The sequence below is a fragment of the Squalius cephalus genome (genome assembly GCF_949319135.1).
Source record: "Squalius cephalus genome assembly, chromosome: 3".
Lineage (NCBI taxonomy): Eukaryota > Metazoa > Chordata > Actinopteri > Cypriniformes > Leuciscidae > Squalius > Squalius cephalus.
Genome location: NC_137124.1, coordinates 20,313,115 through 20,329,969, shown reverse-complemented (window position 1 = coordinate 20,329,969; position 16,855 = coordinate 20,313,115). Strand labels below are relative to the sequence as shown.

Below are 16,855 nucleotides of genomic sequence, written 5' to 3'. Positions count from 1 at the left end.
TGAGAGAGAAGAGGGAAAATAAATGATGCTGGAAAGCAATCATTTCCTGTCACTGGAGTGGATAAAAGTTGGAATCATTTATAAAGAGGAGTGGTTTAACCTTGATTGTTTTGACCAGGCTGGCTGTGCTGTTGGCCACTTCTTTGGCTGACTGCACAAAGTGTCTTTTAGCCACAGGGTTGGCAGTCTTAGATGAAGCCAGTCGACAAGCATTACAAAGCGCTGAGGTGTGCTTGGCAACAATGGTGGCAGCTGAGAGCACCTGCAACACACACATTTTAACATTTTGGCCTTAAAAGTGCAGATTAAGATGTTACAGAAAGAAACACTACATGCCCAAGATCTGACAGAACGAAGCTACCTGTGAAGGACTACTGTCTGGGTCAACAAGATTTTGGCAAGCCATCTGGATTGCCTGATTAGCACGAGCGAACTGGATAGGATCCACTAAGCCTGGATGTCCAGCTTGGCTGTTGGGGTCAGACACACCCACTAAGTAAGAAGCCTAGAGACACACCAAAAAACAAGTATTAACGGCACATACACAAAGTAAAAGTGTTCAGAGGTAAAAATGTTTAATGGTTGAGAATGAAGCTGGTAGTTTCTTACCTGACCAGCTGCTTCGGTCAGTCCACACAGAGCTTTAGAGGCTCCACCAACACAGTCTCCAAACGCTGGAACATCTCCTGTCTTACAGTTATGCGAGATACCGGCCATAGACTCACCGAGTATCTAACAGAAAGACGTGGTTTACAGATCAGTCATCATTTAGTGATGTGCATTAACAGTTACCAATATCAACAGGCTATATGAATGCTTGCAGTTCAGCATCTTAACAGGAATTTTGCCCATTTAGGGCCAGATTTACTAACAGCTTGCGCCAGTGAAAACCCTCTTTTGGCGTTAAAAAACTACCGCCAGGATTTACTAAAGACACACAGTGAAAAATCAGAATTTTGAATATGCATTTGAAAGAGTTTCCCTTTTAGACACAAAATGTACTTCAATTAATCATGCAAGGTGATTTACTAAAATTTACTGGTATTTGCACCATTATTTACCGCCCATTCTTTACGTTGATCATTATTGAATGATCCGGCTGCATCCGTGTTCTTTAATTTGCACGATGTCAGTAGATCATCTGCGCTTTTTTGGAGTTGCACTCACCTTAGAGATGCACGGATCAGCTCTAACGTCACCCGAATCCGCTTTTAAAAAACAAATTATCCACCTGACACCCACCCGCACCTATGATTTTCTCTGATTTAGATATCTGCAGGGGTTGGCAACCTATATGCCACACGGAGGGGTAATTACTGGTACGTGAGCAAAAGCGAGATATTTATTTAGCATGTATTTAATTTAGATAAAGTATATCACACCTGCATACAGATCTACATTTTGAGGTAATAATTCATCGTAGTAAAACAGCTTGATTTATTAAGGATCTATAAATTGTGAGATTTAAATTATGCAGCTCTGAAAGCACTAGCACTGTGCATCACATGCACACAAGAGTTACTGACTGACAGCTTACAGCTAATACCGCTTTTTTAGCGCTTAGCTTTGAGAAAAAAAAAGCTAATGGTATAGATATCAAGTAGGCTATATAAAGTCCCATTAAACATTCCACACAAATCATGATGACGGTGATGCATGTTCAATGCTGGTCGCTTCATGTGTTTCGAGTAGCTCAGAGTAGCGCAAAGTGTCGCAGACTTAAATGTTCAGCGTTGCATCCTGAAGCTCAACACACAGTTGTCTTCATTAAAAAAAGTGAGACTAAATTACATTACAAGTGCTGATGCCGCTCTCTCCCCCATTGTGGTCTTTGATCTTGAAATTAGCTGATGATAAATAAAATGAAGCCCATTATGTTGCTTTTGGTGACGTGAACACCATTGAATTTGCATGAATTTGACCAAATGAAAAAAATAATGGAAAATTGTTTCCATCATCATTATGTTGGAAAACACTCTAATCAGAATAATTTCAAAATGTGTTTATTTTGAGTTAAAGCTGTCGAGTTATTAAGCAATGTCTCAATGTCTCATGTAGGTTCCTTTGTGTTTGATATAATGACCACTAAGAGGTGCTCTAGGCATGTTTTCCCTAAAGAGATATACTGTATATGTTGTTCTTGAAAAAAGTAAAAACGACGCACGTTCGTTGCATTTTACCGTGAAATGTCTTTAACGATTTATCTCTCATCCACCCGCAATTTTTGGAATGTTATTTTTTTATTACTTGACCCATCCAATCCCAAACTGCAATTCGTGCATCACTACCTCCAATATAATCATGTTGCAGTTACCTTAGAGTTCTCCATGACACTTTCAATGCAGTCAAAGTAGGAGAGATCATTGACTGGCTCATTCGGGTTATCCAGCAGTCCCCTAACAGCCTGTAACCCACAAAAAGAGACAATATCCCATTTTTTTAGCGCAATTTTCCACCGGACAAAATTGCGCTTGTTAACTCATGATTTCTGTTCTGTGCGTCTGTGCGCACCAATCTTGCACTTCTATCTACTCCTCAACCAGACCACCTAGAGACTTCGGGTTTTCGGCATTATGTTAAGGAAGGTCTAATCTCGGGAACGCACAAAAAAAATCCAGGAAAAGATTTACTATCTCTTAGTGTTGTGATCCCATGAGGTGAGAAAATTGTGCTAAAACACTCACCGAGTTTTTATTACTTGTTTCAATAGTAAGACAAATTACTTAGTACGGTGCATTGTTTATATATAATACCTCAAGCTCTCTTAGAGCATTGTCACATTCCCTCTGTCCTGGGGCATTCTGGGTACACAGGGTAATCAGCTGATTGATGCTGTCGGTCACCGTTCTGAATAAACATGCAGGGGAGTGAGGTTAAAAATAGAAACAAGAGCATATATAACATGAATGTATAACATATAACATGAATGAATAAACATGGCGTGAAGTACCTGGCAGCAGCAGCGAGCAGGTTCTTTGCATTTCCTGCTCCAGGGTCCACAGATAAAGACTTGGCAGCCAACAGCAGCTTACTGGAGGCCATTGAGATGTTCTTCAAATTCCCAATCACCTGTATCTGATCATCCTTACCCTAAAAACAACCAAGAATTACTTCTTATTTTAGGAAAAGGAAGACCTATCCACCTTCTCACGTTTCTGTCCTGCTCCACACATCGTACCTGTGTATGGCCAGCCATCTCAATGCCAGCATCCAGAAACTCATCAAAGTCCTCACTGAACTTCCCAGAAGCATCTGCAAGCTTGATAGTGGTCCCTCTAGAGGCATGAACCACATCACCTGCGGACTGGTTCAGATCGGCTGCGGTCTGGTTCAGGTCACTCTGAGCCTCCTGGAAGGTCTTACTGCAAGGAGGGAGCTGCAATAAATAAATTAAAAAAAAGGTCACAAAACACTCCAGAGACACATTAGGGCCATGTGCATTTAATAACTGCATGCACTATGTTGAGGGCAGAGAGAGTATATTAAGGAATAGCTCTAGCAATCTTCAAGATACAATATTTTTTGGTGGAAATAAAAAGGATTTTCTTGTTTGTTGCTCACCGTCTCTACAAGTAGTTTTTTGCTGGCTTCACCAATGCTTTTCAGAGCCATATCAACATCTTTTTGTCCAGGTAGACAGTTCACACATGCGTTCAATGAGTGAGACACAGCCTTTGCTACCTAGTACACAAAACAGAGACATACACAACAATAAAGTCAGTAAAATACGTTTGTGTTACATTTTTATGTTTGTGGTCAGTAAGATTATGTTTTTGGAAAGAAAATGAACACTTTTATTTAGCAAGAATGGATATCTGATAAATTATTAAATGCCTTCTTTTTGTATTATTCATATTACATTTACATCTCTTCCTCCCTCACCTGTGCTAGCCTCTGTTGTATCTCTGCATCACCAGGAGCAACCAGCGCCTCCTTGGCTTCAGAAATCAATTTAGCCGACCCTTCCATAACCTCACAAGCAGAATCCAACATGGCTACGGCTCCAGCAGGGTCTGATGTGGTGGCAGCAACACCCCTCGCAGCCTGTGCTAATGTCTTGAGAGCCTGGGCAGTTTTGCTAGCAGCAACACCTGCGAACACACGTGTGTGTGAGTCTGTGTGTGTGAACAAGAATGTATATTTGTTTGAGCTCACTTAGAAAAAACAGCCCCTGTAAGCTATCTTAATTTTACAAAACCTCCTCAAATATAAAAAAAATATATAAGGTTACACTATTTTAAGGTGACGTTGTTACAGTGTAATTACCCAAATAAGTACAGAGTATTATTAATTAACTACATGTACTTACTATAGGGTTAGGAGTAGTTACTTAAAACAACAGAGCTCTAAGGTAAGTCTCCATTTAGCCAAATAAATGTGTTTCCTATGCTAGTGAGTGTATTACCTGTGTAATGCTCATTTCCCTGTGCTGCACAGGTAAGCAGTTGGGCCATTGACGATCCAACGCCCTTAGATGTACCACCCAGATCCTGAGTACACTTTTCCAACTAAAACAAACAAATTGCATCCCAAAATGGATGCAGAATTTACACAATCAATCAATAAGTCTGTGCTGAGAAGATAGTGTTCAGAGGTAGTATAAAAGAATCATAGTATCACTGATCAACTCACTGATTCTCCAGGTAATGGTTTCAGCTGTCCTTCAGAAGTTGCCAGTTTTGCATCCTGGAGTTCATTCTTAAGCGTCTGCACCGCTATAAGGGCAGAGTCTATCTCCATGGGGCCGCACGCTTCATGAGCCTAGATATCACATGACAGGATTTCAATAATGGATAGCTCAGAGCATCATTTACTCACCCTGATGTCATTCCAAACACTAATTTCTTTCTTCTGCAGAACTAAAAAGGAGATTTTTTAAGAATTTTAGTACCGAAACTGTTCGGTTACCAACATTCTTCAAAATATATATTTTTTATGTTCCACAGAAGTCAGTCAGTCATTAAGGTTTGGAACGAGAATTTTCATTTGCATATCCCTTTAGTACTTAAAATATGTGGATCTTATGGTGAGTTCCTTTTGTACTTGGCTGTCAGAAATTCCCAGTAGAAATTTTTAACTGGAATTGCCCCCCCAAGTTAGGGTTCCAATTTGGAAGCTCAGAGGAACCACAAACAACCCTGACTTCAGAATCCAATACGGCTGCTCACTCAGCGCATCAACAGAAGCGAAACAACAGTAATATATTGTTTATTAGCACTTCTGTTTGTCTCAAACTCAGTGGTGCACACGTCCATCTTGGTTGTCCAACTGTGTATTGGAACGCGGTCACAACTAGGGTGTGACGTCATTTCCAGCGCCGACATCCGACTTTCAAGGCAAACAGAACGCGGCATCTTACTCATTAAATACATGTGTGGAGAAGACAGATTAAGTACCGTCTGTGCAGCAGTGCGGAGTTCAGCCAGGCTGGTGGCCAGGTTCTTTGCACACTGCCCAAGCTGCATGGCTGCCGCCTGATCCGAAACAGTTGGCACAGACGACTTCGCTGAAGAAACCATCTTACTTCCAGGCTGGAAAGCAAAGACATGGAATAAGACATTTTAGTATTGAAGGAGAAGCTTTTTAAAAAGAGCACTTTTAAAGTAGAGTGATGTTATCTGATGAGTGAAAGGTGATTAGTATCAGTGAAAGGGTAGATGGTTACCTGAAGGAAGTTCTGGCTGGCAATGATGAGGGCAAGCTGGGCACTACCATCCTCTGGCTGACCCTGACTGCCCCTCACTCCCTGCACCAGCTGGGGAATATGGTCAGCTACAGCCTAACACACGTTGACATATAGAGAATACAGTGGTATAAACATTAGGAATACTTTCATTATTAACACTTTAGATATTCACAAACTAATACTTCTACAAACCCTGCAGCTCTGAACAAGTTGTTGGTGGGCAGCAGTATTCTTGTTAGAGGCTGCTGCATTCTGGGATGCCGCTATAGTTTGAGTGGCAGCGGCAGCAGCTTGTTTAGCAGCATTCTGGAAAGATAGAAAACAGACACATGGTTCAGGGATTCATTCAAAGGGTTGGATTTACGTCAAACACTCCCTTGCGTAGATCACATATAATCCTGTCTAAATTGAATGACTTTTCTCAATCATAACCATCACTGACCTCCAGTCTTGTTATGAGTTTTTTCTTGATGGCGTTCTGTGCAGCCGCGTTGGTGGCCACACGCAGCCCCTCCGCAGCCTCCCGCAGCTTCTGCTGCTGGTCTTCATTCTCAGGGTATGCAGCAGCTCCCTTAACAGACACACACACACACACACAGACGTGTAACAAGTCTATTGGATATATATTAGGCCACCGATTTATTAACCAGAGAGATGCTAAACCGAAGATGCAAAAAATAACTATAGGGAAATGCTATATCAGTGCAGAAAATATGTCCAAATTATTAAATACTTAAGAATTCGTATGATTAATGTATTTCCTTAATTGGTATAAAACAGTGGTTCTCAAACAGGGGGCCTCAGCAAACTTCCAAGAGGGCCGCAGGATGCCTTACAAGTATTTCAGTTAATAAATTATTAATATGCTACTCAAAAGTTTGTGGTCAGTAAGAATTTTAAGGTTTTTTTTTTTTTTTTAATAAGTCTATTATGGTCACCAAGGCTACATTTATTTGATGAAATATTACTTCAATTTAAAATCACAGTTTTTTAAATAATATTTTAAAATGTAATGTATTCCTGTGATGGCAAAGCTGAATTTTCAGCATCATTACTGCAGTCTTCAGTGTCACATGATCCTTCAGAAATCATTCTAATATGCTGATTTGCTGCTTAAGAATTATTTCAGGATTCTTTGATAAAGAGTTTAAAAAAAGAACAGCATTTGTTTGTTTTTTTATTAATTTTGATGTAACAATGTAAAATGTCTTTACTGTAACTTCAATTCAATGCATCCTTGCTGAAAATAAGTATTAATTTCTTTCAAAAAGAAGAAAAATAATCCTACTGACTCAAAACTTTTGAACAGTAGTGTACAGTAAACTAATTAAATTAAATTTGAACTTAAATTAAAGTGTAAAAAAAACTAAAAATCAAGATGTAAAATAAAAACATTTATTTTTATTATCCTTCACTAACTATTGATTTTATTGAAAAACATACATTTCTTAAAACATCTGGAGTGAAAAATTTATTGAGATTAATTTATATAAGATTTCTTGCAATACCACCAATTTCAATAAAAAAAGGTTCAAGCAAGCAGTTGTCTCAATTACAGCAGAAATACGTTCTTCGAGTGAAAAAGGTTGAGAACCACTGGCATAGGAGATTAGAAAAATATATTTCACTTAAATGTAGTCATATGTTTCTAATGCGAGCCAAGGTTTGCTAAACCCACCTTAGCAGCCTCAACCATTCGAGCGGTGGCATCCGCAAGCAATTTGGCAGCTGCAAGAAGCTTCTTGGAGTTGTTCACATCCACCTCCACCTCAGCATCTGATCTCATGGCGTTCACCAGGTCAGATGTCGCCTGGGCAAGAACCCGTGCCTGTCGGACCATCTCACCTACGGAACAGATTGGTAAAACTTAACTATTATACAGCCTAGAACAACTAAGCAAATAAAATATACAAGGTAGACTAGTGTTCAAAAGTGGGGAGTCAGTAAGGTTTTTTTTAAGGATCATGTGACACTGAAGACTGGAGTAATGGCTGCTGAAAATTCAGCTTTGCCAACCCCCAAACTTTTGAACGGTGGTGTATATGATGTATTTATTTTACCAGCATCACCCATGGAGCAGAAAATATTCTCTGTAACCGTCATGATGGTGTCCGTGGCCTGGTCGTAGCGTCCGATGGGCTCCCCACGAGTGGCGTAGTTCCTCACATGCGTGAGTAGGTCACTAAGAGCCTGTGTGACGATACCAGCTGCTGCGCTGACGGCCTTGAGAAGCTCTCCATCACTGGTAGCTGATAGGCAGGCCTTCACACAACCTTCTACTGAACGATCCACCAGCTTCCCTGCTTCAATCAGCTGCTCTTGACACACAGGGGAGCTGATAGTGGGGCTCACAACCTGATACACAAACACATGAACAAAAAACGGTTATCCACAGTTTTATTTCTTTTAATCAATCTGGATTAGAAGCACATGTAGGTGAACTCCACCTTGGCACAGGCCACTAGTTGAGAAGTGGAGAGGGCACACTGGGTCGCAGCTGCAATAACCCTGTTCTGCAGGACGCTGTCTTGAGAAAACTGTGCCACGTTCTTGGCCTTCAGAACCATCATGGCTGCTGCATTAGCCACAGCTTTAGCTAAGTTCATCAGAACATCCTGAAACACACGCACACATACAGGGTGATCAACACTCAAAAACACAAATGTACATCATGTATTTCATAAGACATCTGTGTACCTGGAAGCGCTCGTCCGTTTCATTCTCTCCAATCTGTCTAAGTAGATCTCCACTGGCTTGACCGATGCTGCCGGCTGCAGTCAGAACCGTCTGTCGTGGCTGAATGAGAAAACACATGCACACACACTATAAAACATAGTCATGTCAATCAAAATCTTTACGGTCGTGCAAAGGCAGTTGAATTGGTCAAATGTATCAAAATGACATTATTCTTGTACGTGTATCTCAAGACGAAGCCATACAGAAATGGCATACATCTGCATATAATGCACAATCCATCAAAATGACAGATAGTGATTATCTGCAGGACATCCTTTGCTCGCACCTCTCCTGATGCAGGCTCCACAGCTTTGAGCAGGTCAGATACAGCTCCAGTGAGGGTCCTGGCAGCCCTCATGAGGTCATGCCCACTGCCCACCTCATCCTCCATCAAAGCTGCCAGCAGCTTCACACCTTTGGACATCTCCGTCAGATTAGAGGAGATGGTGGTAATCGCACAGCCTACCGCTGTATAATCTGTGTCCGTCGGATCACCTGGGAAATGGAATAGGAAGCTGCAGATGTATATTCAAAATGTAAAGGAGTAAGGCTTTTCATTTTGAAGGGACTGTCAAGTTTTTCATTTGTATTTACAGTACAGCTGTATAGTAAGTGTTGTGAAACATCTTACTAATTTAATCAGATTTAATAAAGCCAAGGTTTTACCAGCAGTAAGATTAACCACAGAGGCAGTTCCAGCTGCAATGGCGTCCACCTGAGAGTGAATATCATGCTTGGACTCATCCACCTTGTTCTGAATCCACATTTTAGAAGCCTGAAATAAAGAAAAATACAAGTTGTGTGCATTCACTACATTTAAACACAAAATAAAATATTGGTAATAGGTACAGGAGAGTAAAATGTGAAGTGTCACGTATGCATTTTCTCACCATATCATCTCCAAGTGGTGGCAGCTCTTCCACCTCCTCCAGGTCCTCCTGTGCCTGTTGCACCGCTTGCATACTGGTGCTAATGGTTCCCACGAGAGCCTGTTGGGCTGCGCTCTGATCGCCACATTAAGGATGGCAATAATTACACATTCATCCACTAATATATCTATATATCTAACTATGACAGCTTTTAATGTGTTATGAAGGGACTGATGCTAATATCTAGACAGCAAGGTGGCCTATAGCCAATAATGGACAATTAATTAACTTTGCTGAATTAACCAAGTGTTCTATGAACGTGAGCATTTGCATATATAGACTCACCAGTGGTGGCATATGCCCAAGACTTATCAGTCCAGTAGTGATCTGTTGTTGTGGAGAGGGCATGGTACCCATGTTTAGCTCTTCTGGGCCGACAGAACCTGACCTCAAGATCCCAGGCAATGCCACTGATCCATGCTCTACCCGGCCGGCACGGTTAAACTGCTGTTGCAATATAGTAGGTCTGTGAAAGATAGAGAGAAAAAAAATATATAAATGAAATGACACAGAAAGGTACAAAAGTTCAAGTACATTTTTCATTTTGTATTAGTACTACAGGGGTTATTCAAGAAGAGGAGACTCTGCACTTTTTAAAAACAGGCTGAATATATTACTGTGTGTGGAACAGGTAACCTCAGCTCAATCTAGATAAATAGAAACTGAGATAAGGTTTTTCCACTGTGATTTTCCTGTTATGCTGCACTGGTCTGATTACAAAAGTATTTCCAAAGACAACTGGCAGATAATTACAAATCCTTGAAAGGAAATATGGTTCTTATCACTGCTGACTCAAAATGTGTACGTCTTACTTTTTCGGATTTACTGATTCCTCCAACATGGTGGCCTCCTCATCTCCCTCTAAACCAAAACGGTCCTTGCTTTGTTTCTGTAGGGCCAAGCATTCAAAAATAAACACATTTACACATAAATCTCAGGTTTAATCTGGTATTTACTGTAGCGTTGTGTATACTGTAATCTGAACACTGTTAATCTGTAATACAAAAACCCTTCATAATCCAGGAGATTATCTATCAGGAAAAGTACAGGACAACTGATTGTTGACTATTTCATGAAGGAAAGGCAGATAAAGGAGTTAATACAGGCCTTCTTGAGAATGATATCGATGTAGCCAGCTATAAGTTGCGATATCTGCTCCCCCTCTGTGGTCTGAACAGAGTAGTAGCTCTCCTGATACTCCCCGAAATCCTTCATATGGAGAAAAACACAGGTTGTCAGATTTGAATGAGAATGAGAATAAATAATGGGTATAAAGTGTGTGTGTGCGCGTTCAAAACTTTGAGGTCAGTATTTTTTTAATGGAATTAATACTTTTAATCAGCAAGACAATGTTAAATTGATCAAAAGTTACAGAAAAGACATTTATAATGTTACAAAAGTATTATATTTTTCATAAATGCTGTTCTTTAGAACTTAAATAAATCAATAAAAGAATCCTAGAAACAATTTGTAACATGGTTTCCACAAAAATATTAAGCAGCACAACTGTTTTTAACTGTGATAATAAGAAGAAATGGGTTTTGAGCACCAAATTAGAATGATTTCAGAAGGATCATGTGACACTAAAAATTCAGCTTTGCCATCACAGGAATAAATTACATTTCAATTCTTTTGAAATAGACATTTTAAGTTACAATAATATTTCACAATATTACTGTTTTCATGGTATTTTTTCCATCAAATAAATGCAGCCTATGTGAGCATAAGAGACTTCAAAAACTTCACTTAACTTTTCAACAGTTGTGAATATAAGAAAAAGGCACTTCCAGTAGCCCTTGAGCCATCTGGAAGTCAATGTCTGTTATATAAGTACCAGTGTAAAGCTCTTAGGTGAGGCGGCCCATCTCTTCACTGTAGTAAGTGGCCACTCTTGAACCACGTCTTTGGTTTTCTCATCCACTCGCATCACGGATTCTTTGGTTATACCCAGCAGCCTTGGGACCAGCTTATTTTTACTCTTCATTTTTTCCTAAGAAACAAAAATCAATAAAATAAAATTCACGATGTTCACTATGTTCACAAGTTCACTAGGTTCAGAACAACGCAAATGATACCAAAATCCTGCTGGTGTATTTAACAGCTGACAATTTTTTTTAAACACTTATTCCACATAACACTCTTCCAGTATCCTCTCAGATTCTCTAAAGCTTACAGTTTTTCTTTTGTTTCTGTACTTTCTCTCTCTCTCTCTCAGAGCTGTCAGCAGATGGATGAGCTGAGCTCTGCTTGCCTGTCTGAGTTTCCGAGTTGTGCCAATATTTCTCACTTTAGCTTTTTTGCAAAGATGCATTTACCACTAAAGGCCAAAAAATAAATAAATAGCCAAACTGCAAACAGTTTGAGTTTATGAATACAGACAATACTTATATTGGTCATAAGAGATAACTAAAAGCCAGACCAAAACTAAAATCAGTAACTTGAGATCTTCATTTCAGGCACCAGCACATCTGCTCCACCTTAACTTTACAACTCAAGCAGAGCTGAATTGTAATCAGTCCATGAGTCATGCAGACCACCACCGGCCAGGAATGGGGGGTGGAAGAGATGGAAGAATTCTGGAGGTGGAATTCCTCTCTTATGAGAACAATTGATTGGCAACATGTACATCGAAGAAAATATCTGGACTTGGGAATGAAAGAACACTGACATTGTGACTCAGGACTGCTGATCTCAAAAACACCTTTACAATATGTGAGCTGATTCAGAAATGTGATTGGAAGCAAACGCAAAATAGAGGGTATGCACGTGACCGTCGGCCGGAGTGACTGCGGTTACGCCCACTAAGTGGCAAAAAGACTGAGCGGCAGCATTTGTTTTCAGCGTGAATGCTGCGAAAAACACACAAAACAAATCTAAAACGGGAAAGAGCTTTGCGATTGGCTGTACAACTAGATTTGACAAGAAATCAACATTAAATAAACCGACAAAAAAAAACTAGGTTTAAGTTTTAAGGCTGGACGATATGATGATATTTATTACACGGCTCTGTGGAATACTTGATTCTGATTGGTCAATCGCGCCATCCAGCGGTACGTTTTTCCCAGATAACAACCGCTGAAAACAGATAACTCAGGCTCATCCGGGTTACTGAAGTCAGCTAGTAACTATTTTTCTTTGTGGAAGTTTTGCATTTGGTGAGCTAATAAAATATTAAAACTCAGTCGAATCAATATTTGGTGTATAGTTATTTAATTATGCCATCCAGTATCATGGACTCGCTCGCTCTTGTTTCATACAAACACAGCTGCTGTCATTTTGTGACTTGTTTTGTACACTGTTGGATTATAAGATACAAACAGGTACAATTTTAAAACGGTTTAATCTGAAATCAATATCGCTTATCTCCATAATTATTTATGTGGCGAAATGCTGTGTTATAAGTGGTATGACTGTATACCGTATCTCTTAAATGTCCGTCTAGTTTAAACTTGCCGCGCCAGCAACTGCTCTCTCCGTGGAAGCTTTGGGTTTAAAGACTTAAAGATCAATATTTCGTGTCTGTAATTATCAACTGATGTGGCAATTAGCCGTGTAATAAGCGGGATAATGTACATCCAGCCACTTGTTCTCTCAAAATAAACCCCCGACAGGTTGATGAGGACCCCGACGCGAAGCTCTTAATTTTGAGAGAACAACCGGTTGGATGTACATTATCCCTTATGTATAACATTGATATAAGTGATCACCCGGATTTAGGCTTACTTATATTGTAGCTATTTATATAAAGCGTTCACAGGAAAATTTGCTTTATGTATTTCCCCGGCATCAAAACCTTTAGTTTAAACTGATAATCATTTGTTTTACTCGCGTTTTCGCAGTTTCCCCTATTAAATCCAGTCACGCAGAAGGCTCTTTTGCCACTCAGTCTGGCTGAGGGGGGCGTGTTCCGGTGGGAAAATGACATCAATGCATACCCTCTATGCAATAGGTGCATGTCCATTTGGGTGGTCCTGGTCGAGACATTTGATTGCCCATCATAGGTGCGACCTACTATTCTAATCAACTCGGGGGTGGGACCTTCAATAACCTTCTTACACACGAGAATTTAAAGCAGACTCAATTTTTGGTTGTACATACACAACACACATCACAACACACAAGCAATTATAAATAAGATTTTAAGCTATTATTATTATTATTTTTAAGTACAACACAAACACACATGCATTTTACCTTCACCAAGAAGAAAGACACTCCATATGTTCTGAGTGATCTCGCAAGCTTCACATATTTCACTTTGGCTTCAATCTCTGTCATTTCTCCACAAGCCTTATGTTCCTGTTAAATTCACAAAGCGTTTATTCACCTAATTAATTCATTTATCTCATTCATCTCTGCTTACAAATAGTGAAATTCAAGATAAACAGACAAGTGTATAACCAAGTGCAGGATAAACTGGCCCACCTGAAAGATCTTCTTCTCTGCTCCTCTCTGTTTAATGTATTCCTTAGGCAGAAACTCCTTCAAGCTGAACAAAATGAAATTCACATTCAAAGTGAGAAGATAAGCAACAACACATTAAACTGAAACTGGCATTACAGTTATACGATACGCATACAATATTTAAATGCATTAAGCACATTTCATTCGAGTTTGTTAAGCTCATTACCTGAATGGACCATATGGTCGTTACAATATCTAGATTTTACACATAATTTCATGGCTTTTAATAATGCAGCACCCTTGATTATGAAGCAGAGGGGCAGTAAACACTGTGTACTATAACTGAAAGTACTGGGATTTGGTCTTACTCCAGAAATCCAGGCTTGTGTTTATGTTCTATATGAGGCCCGAACTGGATCTGTGTTTGAATTCCACCAAATTCACAAGCCTTGTCAAATGACACGGGATGAGAACCATTCAGGATGTCGTCACGCGCCTGGGGAAACACATGCAGGATGACACATTTGTTATCAAAGCCTTTAGAAATCAAACAGCAGAAATGATCCAGATCAGAAACCGAGTCCCTGACAGAAGGAGAACTTATAAAAAGGCAATAGGGACTGCACTACTTTCCAGATCGATACAATGTGTATAACAGCATGTAGTGCAGCACTCAGAGGCTTTTAGGGTCATATGTCGATAAGAGATTTACAGCATTTCAATCTGTATATATTATATTGAACGGACAAGTGGAGAACCGTGGAATCAGATCATTTAGGTCAACATGAGGCTGTTGGATACCAATCATGGCTTTCACCTCATATAATCATAAAATACAATAAGAGAGAAGAGGCGTGTCTAACCTGTACATAGAGCAGATTGAGCTGCACAGGATCTCGCGAGTCCACGTTTTGATCGGAGTAGAAGAACTTTCGTCTCAACAGTAGCGTTTCACTCTCCTCGACTCCCTGTTCTCTAAACGTACGCCCATGATCCAACCAATTCACTGTGAGAGAAACAGAAATAAACTATTTATATATTTTTTCATATATCAAACTGTTTTTACAGAGTTATTAACAGAAGATCCACTACAGTTCAAAGGTTTGGGGTCATGCTCACCAAGGCTGCATTTTTTGGATCAAAAATAAAGACAAATAAATAATATCGTGAAGTATTATTACAATTTAAGATCACTCTTTTTTTTATTTAATATATTTTAAAATGTAATTTATTCCTGTGATGACAAAGCTAGATATTCAATTAACCATTACTCCAGTCTTCAGAGTCATGATCCTTCAGAAATCATTCTAATATGCTGATTGGGTGCTCAAGAAACATTTCTGATTATCATCAATGTGGAAAATAGTTGTGCTGCTTAATATTTTTGTCAATTTTAGGCATCCTTGCTGAATAAAAGTATTAATTGATTAATATATTTATATATCTTAGAAATAAAAAGAACAAAAAAATACAATAAAAGACTAAAGGGAAGCAAAGATAAACCCTGAATTTTAAACCTAAACTTTATTGACTTATTGTGGCCCATTTAGCAGTTCAGTATGTCTAACTGCATATGGTGGGTGATGATGTGTTACCTACAGTCATCATCTGTGTGCAGTTTAGCTTTGAGCTTCTCCATCTTCCTCTCCTCCCTCAGTAAAGTCCTGTCTTTCTTCAGTGTGCCCGTCCCTTCATCTTTCTTCTCCTCTACCACCTCCTGGATGAGAGAGTACTCTTCATAGTTAGTGATTCCTGGAAGGAGAAATGAGACATAGTTACAGACTTGTTATGGCCTGTGTTGTGTGTATGTGTATATAACAGCAGAAGTATACATAGACAAATTACTGATTTCTTTTACTGAAGTTTGGGGATGGTATACATTTTTAATGTTTGTGAAAGAAGTCTCTTATACACACCAAGGCAGGATTTATTTGATCAGTAATACAGTAAAAACAGTAATATTGTGAAATAATATTACAATTTAAAATAACTTTTCTCTCTGAGAATATTTTAAAATGTAATTCATTCCTGTGATGACAAAGCTGAATTTTCAGTATCATTACTCCAGTCTTCAGTGTCACATGATCCTTCAGAAATCATTCAAATATACCGATTTGTTGCTCAAGAAACATTTCTGATTATCAATGTTGAGAACAGTTGTTTATTATTTTTGTGGACACCGTTCAAAAAGCCGTTCATAAAAAATTTGCTATGGCAGATCATGCATTAACATGTATATATTTGGTCAGTCCAGGTCAATTTGTAGTTGAATTTGTGTGCAAATCACTGTTTAAACACAGGTTGCCTTGAACTTTAAATAAAAACTAAACCAGTATACTAACACATCTTTTTTAAATCATTTACTACCAAGTTAAACCTCCCCCCCTTCAGTCGTGTCTTATGTGACCTACGGAACCACATGTTCCCCCTCAAAATAACCCATATAAGAGAATAACTGTATATGATACAGTTATATCAGATAGTAGCCTGTATAAGAGCATCACTGACCTATTCTACTGCAGATGGTGACAAGCAGCTCTCCCACAGTTTTGGAATCATCCACCATGATGGTCTTCACAGCGCCATCCAGCATTTTTATCTTCTGAGGTCTCTGTTTTTTCTTATACTCCAGTATGTCCTAAGAGACAGAGAGAGAGAAACTAGATTTCCCGAGCTCAGTAAACAAATAGTTTTAAAGTTTAAGGAAAGATGTTTTGATTCTGAATGAAATTCTGCATCAGAGTTGTTTTTGCTGTATGCATGAAATTCACCACACGTCTTGTTTTCAGCCAGAAGCAAACAAGAATCAAATCTGTGCAGCCTAAAGGCAAAAAATGACTATTTATGGTTAAATATATGCAAGGAAGACAATAAAAATGAGCAAGCAAAATAGATGTAAGAAAAAAGATCAATGACAATTCAGTATGTTAATATTATGATAACATCACTGATGCTGGTTACATTTTTAATGATCTTTAATCTAAGACTGAGATTATCTACAAAACAAAGTTCTATATCCGAAGCGGTTCGTGTTGCATTTGCAGAATTGCAAAAAGAACAAACCCTAACCAGAATGTTTGAGGAATACAAATTAGGTGCT

The 16,855-nt window shown here is 39.1% G+C and overlaps 1 protein-coding gene across 3 annotated transcripts in view; it reads right to left on the bottom strand.

Annotated features, from left to right (window-relative positions):
- The window catches only part of tln2a (talin 2a), a 57,632-nt gene that overhangs the window by 19,924 nt on the left and 20,853 nt on the right, over window positions 1-16,855 (bottom strand). For all 3 annotated transcript variants that reach the window (XM_079867198.1, XM_079867200.1, XM_079867199.1), the window contains exons 5-36: window positions 16,264-16,393; window positions 15,355-15,507; window positions 14,619-14,761; window positions 14,124-14,251; window positions 13,777-13,840; window positions 13,546-13,650; window positions 11,186-11,341; window positions 10,459-10,560; window positions 10,164-10,240; window positions 9,637-9,817; window positions 9,313-9,426; window positions 9,089-9,197; window positions 8,709-8,917; window positions 8,384-8,482; window positions 8,134-8,301; window positions 7,747-8,041; window positions 7,365-7,531; window positions 6,129-6,257; window positions 5,879-5,992; window positions 5,666-5,779; window positions 5,397-5,531; window positions 4,633-4,761; window positions 4,406-4,508; window positions 3,883-4,091; window positions 3,562-3,681; window positions 3,179-3,376; window positions 2,951-3,090; window positions 2,754-2,847; window positions 2,315-2,404; window positions 610-732; window positions 362-505; window positions 101-262 (exon numbers count right to left, since the gene is read on the bottom strand). In XM_079867198.1, coding sequence (XP_079723324.1) covers window positions 101-262; window positions 362-505; window positions 610-732; window positions 2,315-2,404; window positions 2,754-2,847; window positions 2,951-3,090; window positions 3,179-3,376; window positions 3,562-3,681; window positions 3,883-4,091; window positions 4,406-4,508; window positions 4,633-4,761; window positions 5,397-5,531; window positions 5,666-5,779; window positions 5,879-5,992; window positions 6,129-6,257; window positions 7,365-7,531; window positions 7,747-8,041; window positions 8,134-8,301; window positions 8,384-8,482; window positions 8,709-8,917; window positions 9,089-9,197; window positions 9,313-9,426; window positions 9,637-9,817; window positions 10,164-10,240; window positions 10,459-10,560; window positions 11,186-11,341; window positions 13,546-13,650; window positions 13,777-13,840; window positions 14,124-14,251; window positions 14,619-14,761; window positions 15,355-15,507; window positions 16,264-16,393 — 4,404 coding nt within the window. The remainder of the gene's footprint in view (window positions 1-100; window positions 263-361; window positions 506-609; window positions 733-2,314; window positions 2,405-2,753; window positions 2,848-2,950; window positions 3,091-3,178; window positions 3,377-3,561; window positions 3,682-3,882; window positions 4,092-4,405; window positions 4,509-4,632; window positions 4,762-5,396; window positions 5,532-5,665; window positions 5,780-5,878; window positions 5,993-6,128; window positions 6,258-7,364; window positions 7,532-7,746; window positions 8,042-8,133; window positions 8,302-8,383; window positions 8,483-8,708; window positions 8,918-9,088; window positions 9,198-9,312; window positions 9,427-9,636; window positions 9,818-10,163; window positions 10,241-10,458; window positions 10,561-11,185; window positions 11,342-13,545; window positions 13,651-13,776; window positions 13,841-14,123; window positions 14,252-14,618; window positions 14,762-15,354; window positions 15,508-16,263; window positions 16,394-16,855) is intronic.